Consider the following 15,185-nt stretch of genomic DNA (forward strand, 5'->3'; position numbering starts at 1 on the left):
GTCCTGCACAGCTTTTTCCAGCTCTGTCAGTCGTTCCTCCCTGCTCTCCTGTCGCCCCGCTCCCTCTCGGCTGGTTATGAGTCCACTCGGCCTTTCAGTTGGCCAAAAGTCGTCTTCGTCTCGGTAGCTCTCCAGAGGGCAACTCCGTGGTCTTTCCGGGTATAATCCTTGATCAAACAGGCTCTCACGGAGCCCACTGCCACGGTGAGAAAACGTCTCTTTCGTGCCCTGGGTGTCGAACATAGTCCAATCATCCACAACCCGTACCTCCCGTCTGCCCCAGTGCGATGGGGTCGGAGGAGGCCACGGGATGGTTTCGTGTCGAGGGATCGCTCCCCCAACAGCCCCGCTGACCGAGACCGAGCTCGATGATGAGGCGGTAACCGGGATGTCCGCCCGATCACCCGCCTGGGATGGTGGTTTCCCTTCTGCCCCGCTCATGACTTCTGTCAGATTCGAGGTGAGGGGGAAAAGTGGATTCCAATCAAAATGTTAGATCCCCAAGCATGAGAATAGATCCACGTTCAAAAGTAAAGCAAGATTTATTTCAAAGACATGGTTGATCACGAATACACAGAAATTGATTGGAATGACGTTTGTCAGCAGTACAGGTATAATAAAGGGATTTTGAACAAGGTTTGGACCAATGGTCCTACTTCCCGCTGGAAACGGGGAGATTAGAAAGGGCACGAAGTTACATGAGAAAGTAACGCCTGGTTTCCTAAACACAAGTTCCTTTCACACGGGTAAAGCTAAACAAGCATGAGCGCGAAGACATAACTCCCACTTCTCACCAGCTGGCGACCTTGGTTGCAGCAGATGCCTAACAGAGAAAACACTTCAACAACAGAAGATAGGGGGGGGAAGAAAGGGACGTGAGGCAACCCAGCAAAGAGATGGCAGCTCGCTGACAGGGCGGGGCTTCGTCGTGTGCCCCGCCCCCTGCACCTCACCCGGGGGACCTGCGATCCCCCCCCGAAATGACCTCTGGTCTTTAAGGTGCTACTGGGCTCTTGCTCTTTTCTGCTGCTACAGACAGACCAACACGGCTACCCATCTTTATTTTATTGACATTACTTATTGCCTGACTTTCTCCCAGGGAAATCGAGGCGGATGTGACAGAGCGCATCAGTACAGTCAACAAAAATGGGACTTTCAATAAACAATGCGTAAGAACGGAAGCGTAACGTAAGTATTCTCGTGACACATTAAGCGGCACAAAAATCACACAAACGGGATCCTACTTACAGTAAGCTCTACGCGGCAGAACAGACCACAGTCCCTAATCGTTTACCCAAGCAAGTTTGTAAAACCATTTTGTACAGTGCAACCCAATTACCTGTGCAGATAGGCCCTGACAAACGGGTGGCAGGTTTTGACCAAAGCAAAGGAGGAGGAAGCGATTACCTCTAAGATCGCGGCCGACATCCCCTCCGAGATGGAGCTGTTCACCACGGCAAAGCAGTTTTCCGTAACGGTGTGGAGATCTTCCTGAGGTATCGCCGGTAGCAAATGCACTCCATCCGCCCTAGCAATGAAACATTAATTGAATCTGACCACTGGCCTTCAGACATTGGATTTCAGAGCCATCTGATCTTATGGAATGGCAGGAAGCTCATGAACACCTGAGACTGCCTTTGACTGAATCAGACCCGTGGTCCATCAAAGTCAGTATTGTCCACTCATAGCGGCTCGCCAGGGTCTCAGGCAGCGGTCTTCCACATTAGCTTTCTACCTGGTCCTTTCAACTGGAAATGCCGGGGATTGAACCTGGGACCTTCTGCATGCCAAGCAGATGCTCTACCACTGAGCCACAGCCCTTCCCTCTCATGGATGAGAACACATTCTTACTCAGGACAGGGAGGAGACCAGGGGGAGAGAGAGTGAGTGAGGCCTTTTATTTAAATAATTTCCAGACCACCTCTGATTAATGTGAATTGATGCAACTAATGCCAATTGATGCCCCCATCCAACTGAATCGATCCATATAGCTATGAACATTAGGGAGGAGGAGAAGAATGGATTCATACCTCGCTCTTCACTACCCGAAGGAGTCTCAGAGCGGCTTACAGGCTCCTTTCCCTTCCCCTCCCCACAACAGACACCCTGTGAGGTAGGTGGGGCTCTTGACAGAAACGGCTCTTTTCCAAGAACAGCTCTGACAGAACTATGGCTTGCCCAAGGTCATCCAGCCAGGTGCAAGTGGAGGGGTGGGGAATCAAACCCGGTTCTCCCAGATTAGAGTCCGCGCACTTCACCACTACACCAAAGTGGCTCTCTACGGCAATAGAAACCACTGAAGTCCCTCCCCAAACCTCACCTTCCGAATGCTCCACTCCCCAAATCTCCAGGTATTTCCCAACCGAGAGCTGGTAACCCTATTTTTTGAATCTTTAATCCCTCTTGCGTAGCTGGCATCTCATCTCAACACGATGAGGTCTAGAAACATGCTTAGTTTAAATGCTACAAAAGCCACCGTTTGGGGCAGGATTTGATACGTGTCCAAAAAGACAACCTCTGGGCTTCGTTTTGCTACCTTTGCCCAGCAACAGAACTGTGAAATCCCCCACCACGTTCTGTTGCATGCGGGCAACTCGACAACGGCAGGTCCCCTTACGCCTTCGCTTCAGATCTCCTTCGTGCAGAAAGATTTGCTAGGAAAGGCGACTGACGTCTGGCCAGCCACTCATTCAGTTGCTGCGAACACGCAAAAACCTCCTGAGAATCAAGTGACCTGGAGAAAATGCAAACAGGCCCGGTGCCCAATCAGACGTGAATTAAAATGCATTCAGAGATAAGAGTCTAATTAACTGCCAAGAGGCCCAAACTTGCAAATATCAGGTGCCTCGGCCGTTAAAAACAAAATGGAAAGCGCTCGGTTTGATCGGGAAACCAGGCGTTCGAAGACATGCTGTCCTCGCAGGACGAGGGAGGCTTTGTAGGAAGACCCCCTTCGCCCTGCAAGACCGGCGTGGCTTCGGACGCCTGGTTATGCAGTAACGGTGGGAGAGGAAAGTGGGGTGATCTGCATGTCCTTGCTCCTGCTTCTGGTGTAACAAGCAAAGCAGCAGCCCGCTGATCTAGAAGGAGAAGGAGAAGGAAGAGGAGGAGGAAGAGGAGGAGGAGAAGATGGAGAAGGAGAAGGAGAAGGAGAAGAAGGAGATTGGATTTATACCCTGACCTTTACTCGGAGTCTCAGAGCAGCTTAGATTCTCCTTCCCTTTCTCTCCCCACAACAGACACCCTGTGAGGCAGGTGGGGCTGAGAGAGCTCTTTTGAGAACTGCCCTTGAGAGAACAGCTCCGACCCAGCTGGCTGCATGTGGAGGAATGGGGAATCAAACCCGGTTCTCCCAGATTAGAGTCTGCACTCCTAGCCACTACACCAAACAGAAAGTGCCTGCAAAGCTGGGCTCCGATTTCCCTTTGCCGAAGGGCAAGAAGGGGAAGACTCAGATCGCATGTATATTATTGTCGTGATGCAAAATCTCACCGCGGGCTCGGCCGAGCTCTGCACGGACAGGGGTTCTGTTCAACGGCGCTCTGCACAAACAGGGGCTCGCCGGTTTCTGTCAATGTTGCGGACAGCTTTGTGGAAACAGTGCCGGGAGGAGGACGTGGGTCACTTCCCCCAAATGGAAAGTAACAAGGAAGCCCCTGCAGGAATGGATCTCCCCCGAGCACGGTCGCGCGGAACTTGGGAACGAGAGCGCTCGGAGTAGAAACGCCAAATTGTGTACACAGGACATTAGCTGGAGAACCGCCTGACCAGACCAAACGGTCTGGGACAGCCAATGACATTAGCAGCCTACCTTTGAACTTTCTCCTTCACTTCCTCTGCAAACTCCGGATCGACCTGCGGAGAAAAACATCAGTTAACTTGCACCAACGAAGTGTCCTCGGCAGGGCCTTTTTTGTAGAAAAAGCCCAGCAGGAACTTATTAGCATAATAGACCACACCCAACAGCAGAAACTCATTAGCATATTAGGCCACACCCCTGACAGCACAGCTCATTAGCATACTAGGGCGCACCCCTATGTTACCAAAAGTGTGCTCATCCAGCCACACCCACCTTTTGCTTCTTATTCTGTTTACCTTGTTTGTTGTCAAAACCCAGGGCTTTTTTTGTAGCAGGAACTCCTTTGCATGTTAGGCCACACACCCCTAAAGTAGCCAATCCTAATGAGTTTCTGCTGTTGGGCATGGCCTATTATGCTAATGAGTTCCTGCTGGGCGAGGCCAACTCGGGAGCCAGCCGGAACTCCGTTCCTGTGCGTTCCTGCCCAAAAATAGCCCTGGTCCTCAGTATCGGGAAGCAGAAATTATCTCGGGCATTAATTCCATCTTCTCAGAAGACAGCCCAAGTGTTTATCAGCAGCGAGCACGGAGTTAAACAGGAGGCCAAACGTATGCCAAAATGGAAAGGACTTTTCTTGTGCATAACATAAGGGGGTCCCCTTGGAATTCGGGGCTACACTGGAGAATTACAGTTGATTTGAGTCCAGAAGCACCTCAAGAGACCAATGAGAGTTTTTGGGTTTAAGGCTTTGGCTCTCAAAAGTTCTCACCCTGAAACTCGAATCCAGTGTGCCTCTACTGCAGCACAGCCACCCTCTGGAACTATCTTCATGGGGAATTACAGTCACTGTAAACTTGGTTCATTTGCATCTCTCCTTCCATACATGTGCAAAAAAAAAATCACTCACACATTGAACCAAGGAACATACTGCAAAAAACATACAGACCAACAATACGATTTTCTTCAAATACATTAGAAGCAGCATAACAGCCAAGGAGGCAGTGGGGCCCTTGTATCCTGCATTCTTGGTGCTTGGGGGGGGCAACAGTGGGAGGGCTTCTAGTGTCCTGGCCCCAGTGCTGGACCTCCTGATGGCATCTGGGTTTTGGGCACTGAGTGACACAGTGTGTTGGACTGGATGGGCCATTGGCCTGATCCAGCACAGCTTCTCTTGCGTTCTTATGTCTGGGGCAGTGATGCTCTGCATTCTCGGTGCTTGGGGGGCAACAGGGGGAGGCATCTGGCGGTCTGGCCCCACCGGTGGACCTCCTGATGGCATCTGGGTTTTGGCCACTGTGTGACACGGAGTGTTGGGACTGGATGGGCCATTGGCCTAATCCAACATGGCTTCTCTTATGATCTTATGTAATAGAGTCAGGTGGGTAGCTGTGTTGGTCTGAAGCAACAGAACAAAGTTTGAGTCCAGTGGCACCTTTAAGACCACTGGACTCAAACTTTGTTCTTGTGTAAAGTTTTACCATTACCCAATCCCTGTGAGCTGGTAAAACCGTACACCAGAAAAAGGATCTACTGTACATGGGAATGCATCAAGGTATTTTTGCTAAGTGTAATATTAATACACATGGTCCTGGGGTCATGTGGAGAAAGGAACAGGCACAGAAACGAAGGGGCAGCTGAAGCAAACCGTATCCAGGTGTCCTGTCTAAATTTGTAAAAAGACAACAACCGAGAAACCCCAAACAACAAGGTGTTCTAATTACATCACTTCCTCTCCAGAAATGACTTGGAATCTTTGCAAGAAGTACAGGTTACCATCGGCCAGAAATTCATGGGAGCACAAACCAGACAAGATCATAGAGAATGACGAAACCAAGTTTCCTCGGGACTTCCGATTGCAAACAGATAAACACCTGGAGCATAACACCCCTGCTATCACAGTTGTAGGGGGGGGGGGATGAGAAATAGGGTCTGGATCATTGACCCCGCAATCCCAGGAGACAGAAGAACAGAAAAGAAAGAACAGGAGAAGATCACAAAATACCAAGACCTATGAATAGAGTTAGAGAACCTTTGGGAGAAGAAGTTGTCACTGGAGCCCTTAGAGCAGTGCCTAGAAGTCTCAAGAAACACCTGGGCATTCTTGGGACTGAGCAAGTAACACCAGCTCTGCTCCAGAAGATAGTGTTGCTTGGAACAGCAAGAATCCCAAGAAAATACATCCGCAGTTCCCAAGAACTTAGCTAGATCTCAAATTGTAGAGCACCACCTACCAGTCAAATATCTGACTGTGATAATTAATATTTATGATGATCCTCGTCATCCTCATCATCCTGGGAAATTTTCAGAGGAGGGAAATTTCAGATGCATCCCTGATTTTGGAAATGAGGGGAAGAATCAGCCCCTCGACTGATATAAAGAAATACTAAAAGGGCTGCGTATTAGATTCACTGAAATCAATTAAGGATTTGTGCGCGTCTGTTTAATTCAAAGCGAGGATTTAAAGCCGCTGAGAGGTGAAGCTCGGCTGAGGACACTTGTGCGGTAATTGTTCCGATTAAGATTTTAAGACTCAGTCACCACCACCACCCCAACTATAAGCCAAAAGAAATCTTCTGTTTGCAGGCAAAAAAAGAGATCAGCATTTACCACCAGAGGCCAAGAGAACGACCCTGGCTGGAGACCGAAAGCCCAGCTTCTGGCTTAAGCTCGGATTATTCTAGCGCGCCAACAGATGTAGCAGGTATTTAGACGGCGCAAAGAAAGTCAACGCCAACAAACATGGCAAGGATCCGTGTCCATGTGCTAGCAGGAATTCCTCCCCAAAAGCAATAACGACAAAAAAGAGAGGCTTCTAACCCTACAGATGGTGTTCCATGGACAAAATATCACCGGTGTACCCTGAATGGCTGTCACTCTTAGAATCACAGAATCAAAGAGTTGGAAGGGACATCCACGGTCATCTAGTCCAACCCACTGCACAATGCAGAAGATTCACAACTATCTCCCCTCCACACACACCCCGGGACCCCTGCTCCATGCCCAGAAGAAGGCAAAAAACCTCCAGGATCCCTGGCCAAACTGGCTTCATTGCTTCCTGACCCCAAAGTGGCAATCAGCATTTCTCTGGGCGTGTAAGAAAGGGCCCCGAGAACTAAGCACTGATGCAACCCTGCCTACCCTCCCTTCTCGTGATCTGCCTGAGTTCACAGAATCTGCATTGCTAACAGATGGCCACCTAGCCTCTGCTTAAAAACCTTGGGGTGGTGGGGGGTGGTCTTAAGCAGGGTTCTTTCCCAGCTAGGAAACCTTTTAAGCTCAGGCGGCAGGCACTGAACCTGGGCGCTGATAGAGCAAAGCTTGTGATTCACAGAGGGCTGGTGTCAAGAATTAGCATGGCCCGGGCGCTTGCCAGTTTAGTGTAGTGGTTAAGTGGTTACGTCTCTAATCTAGGAGAACCGGGCTTGATTCCCCACTCCTCCACTTGCAGCTGCTGGATGACCTTGGGCAAGCCGTAGTTCTGTCAGAACTGTTCTCTCAAGGACAGTTCTGGAAAGAGCTCTCCCAGCCCCACCTATCTCCAAAGGGCGCCTGTGGTGGGGAGGGGAAGGGAAAGGAGTTTGTAAGCCGCTCTGAGACTCTTTTGGGTAGTGAAGGGTGGGGTATAAATCCAATCTCCTCCTCCTCCCCCTCCTCCTCTGTATTCTTGGTGCTTGGGGGGGGGGAACAGTGGGAGGGCTTCTAGTGTCCTGGCCCCACTGCTGCACCTCCTGATGGCACCTGGTGTTTTGGCCTCCTCCTCCTCCTCTTCTTCTTGCTGAGGCCCAGAGTCCAGCAAAGGGCCTCACTGGCGAATGGCAGATTGAGTCGATCTAGTGCCCAATCAAATTGATCTAGTGCCCAATCAAATCAAACCTGATTCTCCCTAGAAGCTAGATGATCAAACTGAGGCTATCGTACTTCGTTCACATTATGAGAAAGCCACTCACTGGAAAAAAGACAGTTAATGCTAGGAAAAGTGGCAGGAGCAGGAAAAGAAGAAGACCCAGCCTGAAATGAAGAAGAGAGTGGATTTATACCCTGCCCTTCACTACCCGAAGGAGTCTCAAAGCGGCTTACAAACCCCTTTCCCTCCCCCTCCCCACAACAGACACCCTGTGAGGTAGGTGGGGCTGAGAGAGCTCTTGACAGATCTGCTCTTTTCCAAGGACAGCTCTGACAGAACTATGGCTTGCCCAAGGTCATCCGGCAGCTGCGAGTGGAGGAGTGGGGAATCAAACCCGGTTCTCCCAGATTACAGTCCGCACACTTAACCACGACACCAAACTGGAGTGACTCAATAAAGGAAGCCACAGTCCTCAGTTTGCAAGACCTGAGCAAGGCTGTTAAAGAGATGGACGTTCTGGAGAACACTGATTCACAGGGTCAACTTAAGCCAGAAGCAACTTGACGGCACTTCACACACACTCACAGTGCCCAGCCATCATGGAGGAAGCGATGCAGGAGAGAATATCTTGTACTAAACCGTCTACCAGGAGCTCACAAAGTAGAACTTTTGCTCACAAGAGTCCACAGCTTAGAGGGAGCATTGAGTCTGGGACATCATCCCAAAGTTCCCTGTGATCTCCCACTCCCTGCTAGGAGGAGGAGAAGGAAGGAAGGAAGGAAGGAAGGAAGGAAGGAAGGAAGGAAGGAAGGAAGGAAGGAAGGAAGGAAGGAAGGCTCAACTCTTCCACAGTCTTTCTAAATGGATTGGTGCCACTAGCTTTTACAGAACAGCGGGAGAGTATTGTTCTACTCCCTCCCGGATAGCTGAAATGGGGCAGGAGGGGGAGGGCACCGCAACAAGAACCCGTGAGCACTCAATGCAATTGCTCAGCTGTCGGGTTAGAACAGATAAAAGGAAGTCCTTCTTCACCCAAAGAGTGATTAACACTTGGAATTCACTGCCACAGGAGGTGGTGGCGGCTACAAGCATGGACGGCTTCAAGAGGGAATGGGATAAACATCTGGAGCAGAGGTCCATCAGTGGCTATTAGCCACAAGGTATAGATAGGAACTCTCAGTCTAGGGCAAGTGATGCTCTGTCTTCTTGGTGCTGGGGGGGGGGCAACCGTGGGAGGGCATCTAGAGTCCTGGCCCCACTGATGGACCTCCTGGTGGCACCTGATGTTTTTGGCCACTGTGTGACAGAGTGTTGGACTGGATGGCCCATTGGCCTGATCTAACACTGGCTTCTCTTCTGTTTTTATGTTCTTAACAGAGGGGCCCGTGAACTTCCCCATTACAAAAACCTACAGACGATTTTGAGAGGTTCCTCTCCCGCACTTTCATAAGTTTGATTTCAATCTGCCCAAACATTTCCTTCCTTTTCCAATTCCCTGCTGCGGCGAGAAGATTTTCAGGCCCCCCTTTAAGAAAAAATTCCCTCGGCGGGCGGCAATCTAGTTAAGCGTTAATATTGGAGGAGGTTTTTCCAAATGGCAGGGGCTCTGGTGGTTACTTACTTCCAAATGCGGCCGCTCGCCGGAGGAGTGACGGAAATGCAAAACGACAACTGAATTGCCTCAGGTCTTTCCGACTCCGAAGGCGCCTCGCGTAAGCACAAACTGCGTTATACCTGCTCCCAATTTTCTCTTCCACACCAGTTCGCTTTCAAATCTTTTGGTGTATCAGAGTGGAAAGAAATGAAGATTAAATTTTTTAAAGAAGAAGAAGGAATGAAAGAGAAATATCTCGCGCACGAGCCCCGCGCCACAAAGAGAGGATAACAGGCAGCCAGGTGTTTTAATGAAAACAGAGGGGTCGGAAGTTCTAAAAAAAGACAAGTTAACAAATAAGGACAAATTATGTCGCACGTACTCTTACACTGAAAATTGTTAAATGACATTCGAGTGGAATTTATAGAAGCCCCCTTTAGGTTGGTAGCAGGCCAACCGGATAGAAACAAGGTACATTATCTCCTTGCTTCACGAGACCCGGAGATCATTGAACTGACCGCTAAGTTTCTTCATGGTTTTATAAAACGGAAGAATGATTCTGAGCATATTAATGATTCTTAATTTATAATTTTTTTAAAAAAAAACCTTAAGTTTAAAAGTTTAGATTTTAATTTATCGTACGACTTAGCTATCTCCTGTATGGTCAAATCTATCTTGTGACATCTTGAGGTATGTTCTAGGCCTGACATATCCTTGGAATGGTTTACCACGATTATCTATTTTATAATCTCTACTGGATTGTATTAATACTGGGAAATGATTATTTTTTTAATATTGTATGCCAATAAAAGGTATTTGACTTGACTTGACAAATTATGTCTGTGCGAGGGACAAAGACCTGGAGGGGGGAATTCAGTTATAGAGTAGAGTTTACCACAGAGCCACCGTGCTATCGGTTTGCAAACTTTCACCTCATGAAACTCAAGACCCGGTGTGGTGGTTAAAGCGTTGGATTATGAGCTGGGAGACCCAGGTCCGAATCCCTACTCTGCCGAATCCCCACCCCACTCGCTGGGTGACCTTGGGCCAATCACGCACTCTCAGGGTTGTTGTGAGGAGAAAACATAGGCAAGGAGAACGATGTAAGCTGCTTTGGGTCCCCACTGGGGGGAAACATGGGATATCTGTAACTGACTCTGAACTATGAATTGAAAGAGCCCACTAAGAACATAAGAGAAGCCATGTTGGATCAGGCCAAGAGCCCCTCCAGTCCAACACTCTGTGTCACCCAGAGGCCAAAACCCAGGAGCTGTCAGGAGGTCCATCAAAGGGGCCAGAACTCCATATGCCCTCCCACTGTTGCCCTCCCAAGCACCAAGAACACAGAGCATCACTGCCCCAGACAGAGTGTTCCATCTATACCTTGTGGCTAACAGCCACTCATGGACCTCTGCACCACATGTTTATCCAATCCCCTCTTGGAGCCGTCCATGATTGTATGCACCACCACTTCCTGCGGCAGTGAATCCCATGTGGTCATTACTCTTTAGGTGAAGAACTGGATCAGCCACAAGCTCAATATAAATAATGTTAATAATAATAATAACTTGGCCAGGAGGTTTAAGGAGCCAAGAAAGAGAATCTTTAAGAACAACAACAACAACAAAAAGGCATTCATAGAATCATAGAGCTGGAAGGGGCCATACAAGACATCTAGTCCACCCCCCTGCCCAATGCAGGACCTGCCTAAAGCATCTCTGACAAATATTCGTCCAGCCTCTTCTTGAAAGCTGCCCGTGAAGGGGAGACCACCTCCCTAGGCAGCCGATTCCACCTTTGAACCACTCTGACCGTGAAAAAGTTTTTCCTGATATCCAGCGGATACCAGCAGCTTGAATGTATCATTCTATAGTTTGGTTCACATAAAAAATAAATAGAAGAGCATTCGTTACTCCTGCTCTCTTCAACCATTCCACCCATTCTTTCTCGCTGCCTCTATTGCCAAGACCTTCTTCTTGAAACCTCTCGGTGGCACCATTTCTCTCCCTCTCTTCCTTGAAACCATTCCCTGAAGCCTTTGGCTGAAGGAACCCTGCATAAATCTGTTTGCATCTACAAGTCTCTGACCAGCCATCTCCCCCCCCCATCCCTCTGTTGTCTCTCCTACACTTGACATTTAAGTTCCCCCCCCAGCCTAACCTACCTTGCAGGGCTGTTGTGATGAGAAAAGGGAGAGAGGCAACCCATGGGCATGCCCTGAGCTCTTGGGAGGAAGCGTATGAGAGAAGAAGGAGAAGAAGAAGTGATGGACTGTCCCCCAGGACAGAGGTCCCAACTGTTTTGAGCCTGCGGGCACATTTGGAATTCTGACATGTCACGGTGGGCGGAGTCACAAAATGGCTGCCACAAAATGGCTGCTGAAGGAGGCGGAGCCAGACACAAATGGCTGCTTCGGCTGACCTTCAGTCAAACAGTGAAGATCCTTGTGCTGTGGTGGAGGCTGCCGCCCCAGCAGCATTTTTAAAAATCTGCCCAGCCGATCAAATCGCCAATGGCCAATCAGAAACCTTGCAGGGGAAAAGCCACACCTCTCACTGCCCACTTTCTAGAACCACTTGGCGGGTGTCAGGAAAGGAGTCAGTGGGCGCTGTGGCGCCCGCGGGCACCATGTTGGAGACCACTGCCATAGGGACTGCCCTCCTGCCCGACCTGATAAAACTGGAGTTTTAGCATATCTGGAATAACATAGATCTGCCATGAATTTTTGGTAAGATCCTATAACAAGAGGGTATCCATTATCCCCCTCTTCCCAATTCTGAACAGATCCCAATATCTAACAGCAAATTGGATTTTCTAGGTCTTGACCCTGTGCCCGCACACATCCGTGGGAGTTTCGCACTCTCTCTTGCCAGACAGAAATCTCACATCATTCGCTAGCAGCTAACACCTGTTAATTATATGCAAACGCAGACCGGCACGAATGGCCTCAAAATAGCCCGGGCAGACTGGAACACAGGCACGGCTTTCAATAGGAGAACTGTAGGCAGAGAAACAGTCGCTCATCGATTGAAGATTTTGCTATGCTTGGAAAGCCACATATTTAGAACAAACTAACAAACACGTGATAACAGACTTTCCCTGGACTGTACCACTTAAGAGTACAAGTGGAGAACTGCCTCATGGAATAATATTTTTTTAAAAAAAAAAAAAACACCCCTCCTTGTTCATGGAAAGCTAATAGCTCAGCACAGGGAGGTGCCCAACATGGTGGTCTGCGGGTGCCATGGACCTGCCATTGCCAGTTTAGTGTATTGGTTAAGAACGTGGATTCTAATCTGGGAGAACCGGGCTTGATTCCCCACTCCTCCACAGGCAGCTGCTGGTGTGGCCTTGGGTCAGTCACAAGTTCTCTCAGAGCTGTTCTCTCAAGAGCAGTCCTCGAAAGAGCTCTCTCAGCCCCGCCTACCTCACAGGGTGTCTGTTGTGATGAGGGGAAGGGAAAGGAGACTGTAAACCGCTCTGAGACTCCTTCAGGTAGCGAAGGGCGGGGTATAAATCCAATCTCTTCTTCTTTCCTCGTGCCCGCCGAGTGCTTTTAGGAAGTGGGTGGGGCCAGGTGAGGCTTTTTGCTCAGCAAGGCTTCTGATCGGGCACTGGAGACTCGATTGGCTGTGCAGATTTTTCAAAACATTCCTTTGGCGGCGGCCGCCCAGTTTCTTAGAAGACGTGGTGGGCACCAGGAAAGGTGTTGGCGGGCGCCACGTTGGGGACCCCCGGTCTAGCTGCACATAAGGCAGCTTCGTCCGCGCTGGTGATCTTCTGAACGAGAACTCCAGCTCCTTTTTAAAAACTTTGCTAACTTTGGTTGTATCATTTGTACCTGGATCGTCCAATGGCAACAGCTCCATAGACTAACTACACTTTGCACGCCAGGAAAACGAGCCCATACTTGGGTTTGTTTTCAGACAGCTGCTTAATATTATTGTGGAATTTTGCACACCGCGGGAGGACCAAACCGTAGCTGATGGCTTTTAGGATGTTGCCCCCTAGTGGCTTTTTATAAAACGTTTAGAAAAAACCCCAAACCCTGGAAGATGATTCAATGGATCGTTTTGGGTTTCAGCTTCCCCTACTGCGACTCAAATGCGGAGACATTTCCACGAGGCCATGGGAATTATCCCAGAAGTAACTGGGGTTAATCGGCAAGAAATTATGCTGAGCGAGTAAAAGGATCACAGGCGTTTCACACCATGGACTTGCGGGTTTTATGAGCGGACCGATTTGCAGTCGAAGACGACTGCAGACTCAGCGAAAGAGCCCAAAGTTTCGGTCTGGCTAGACTCGCGTATCTTGTGCCCCACCAAACGGAACATGGTCTATTTTTCACAGATGACGATCCAACAGGGACACAATAAACCTCGTTTATTTAGATAGCCAGTTTGGTGTAGTGGTTAAGAGCACGGACTCTAATCTGGGAGAACCGGGTTTGATTCCCCACTCCTCCACATGCAGCTGCTGGTGTTACCTTGAGTCAGTCACAAGTTCTCTCACGAGCAATTCCCGAGAGTGCTCTCTCAGCCACACCCACCTCACAGGGTGTCTGTTGTGGGGAGGGGAAGGGAAAGGAGATTGTAAGCCGCTCTGCGACTCCTTCGGGATGTGAAGGGCAGGGTATAAATCTAATCTCCTCCTCCTCCTCCTCCTCCTCTTCTTCTTTCCGCTGCCTTTCTCAGCAAACCTGACATGGCACTTGGACCTTAGTGACAGAGTACACCCAGAAGGTCCTGATCATTGGCATCTCCAGTTCAACGAGCTGAGGTACCAGGTGTCCGTGGGGGGGGGGAGGGAGACGCTCCTCTCAGACTCTGAAAACATTACTGCCACTCACAACAGGCACAAGGTTGATCAGATTCGATAACAAGGCACATCACTTTTTTTTTTACTCCATTCCTACCCCACCTTTCTCCCCAATGGGACATCCAAGCGGCTTGTGGCCTTCTATTTCCCTCCATTTTATCACCACAACAACCTGCGAGGTAGGTTAGGCTGAGAGTCTGTGCCTGGTCCAAGCATGGCAGAGTGGGGATTTGAACCTGAGCTTCCCCCATCCTAGTCCGACCCTCTAACCCCTGCATCACAGTGGCTTTTCTTTGTTTAGGGGTCGACGTATATTACGGATCTTGCTAGTGGTCTTGTACTTTTGCTGCAGAAATACTAACAGGTTTGTAATATTCATTTAGGCAGAGGATTCTTTAAAATTGAGCCCAAACCTTTTGGGTGTTGGACAGTTGATCTTATCTCTCTTACATCCGGGGAGATTTTCCTTCTCCCTCGCTCCATACTATCCTTCTCCCTCCCGCCATACTATCATAAGGATAGAATAATCTCTAGCGGTTTTGTGTGAGGCTGATATTTTATTGTACAAATTGTAATTTCATTTTTAGCACAATCCTTTATTTATTTATAGGGGCTGCGGTGGCTCGGCAGTTAAGATGCTGAGCTGCAGACTGGAAGGTCGGTAGTTCAGCAGTTCGAGACCCGAGTGTCGTGCGACGGAGTGAGCTACCGTCTCTGGCCCCAGCTCCTGCCAACCGAGCAGTTCGAAAGCAAGAAATTGCAAGTAGATAAATAGGTACTGCTTCGGTGGGAAGGTAACAGCATTCTGTGCACCTCGGCGTCTAGTCATGCCGGCCACATGACCACGGAAACGTCTTCGGGCAGCGCTGGCTCTTCGGCTTGGAAGCGGAGATGAGCACCGCAACCCTAGAGTCGGATTCGAGTGGCTTTCAAGCAAGGGAAACCTTATTTATTTATATAACCATTATTTATGAGAATTCCGTAATATATTTGCAAATGATACTTTACAGATTCTCCTGAAGAAGTTTGTTGGGGAAATGCATGGGGAATTTGGGGAACCTTCCTTCCTTCCTTCCTTCCTTCCTTCCTTCCTTCCTTCCTTCCTTCCTTCCTTCCTTCCTTCCTTCCTA

The 15,185-nt window shown here is 49.2% G+C and overlaps 1 protein-coding gene across 1 annotated transcript in view; it reads right to left on the reverse strand.

Annotated features, from left to right (window-relative positions):
• Positions 1-15,185, reverse strand: part of GLT1D1 (glycosyltransferase 1 domain containing 1) — a 142,050-nt gene that overhangs the window by 36,367 nt on the left and 90,498 nt on the right. The window contains exons 9-10 of the mRNA XM_015426487.1: positions 3,812-3,855; positions 1,408-1,528 (exon numbers count right to left, since the gene is read on the reverse strand). Coding sequence (XP_015281973.1) covers positions 1,408-1,528; positions 3,812-3,855 — 165 coding nt within the window. The remainder of the gene's footprint in view (positions 1-1,407; positions 1,529-3,811; positions 3,856-15,185) is intronic.

Source organism: Gekko japonicus, unplaced genomic scaffold (assembly GCF_001447785.1).
Source record: "Gekko japonicus isolate JY-2015 unplaced genomic scaffold, Gekko_japonicus_V1.1 scaffold1118, whole genome shotgun sequence".
In the NCBI taxonomy this organism is placed as follows: Eukaryota; Metazoa; Chordata; class Lepidosauria; order Squamata; family Gekkonidae; genus Gekko; species Gekko japonicus.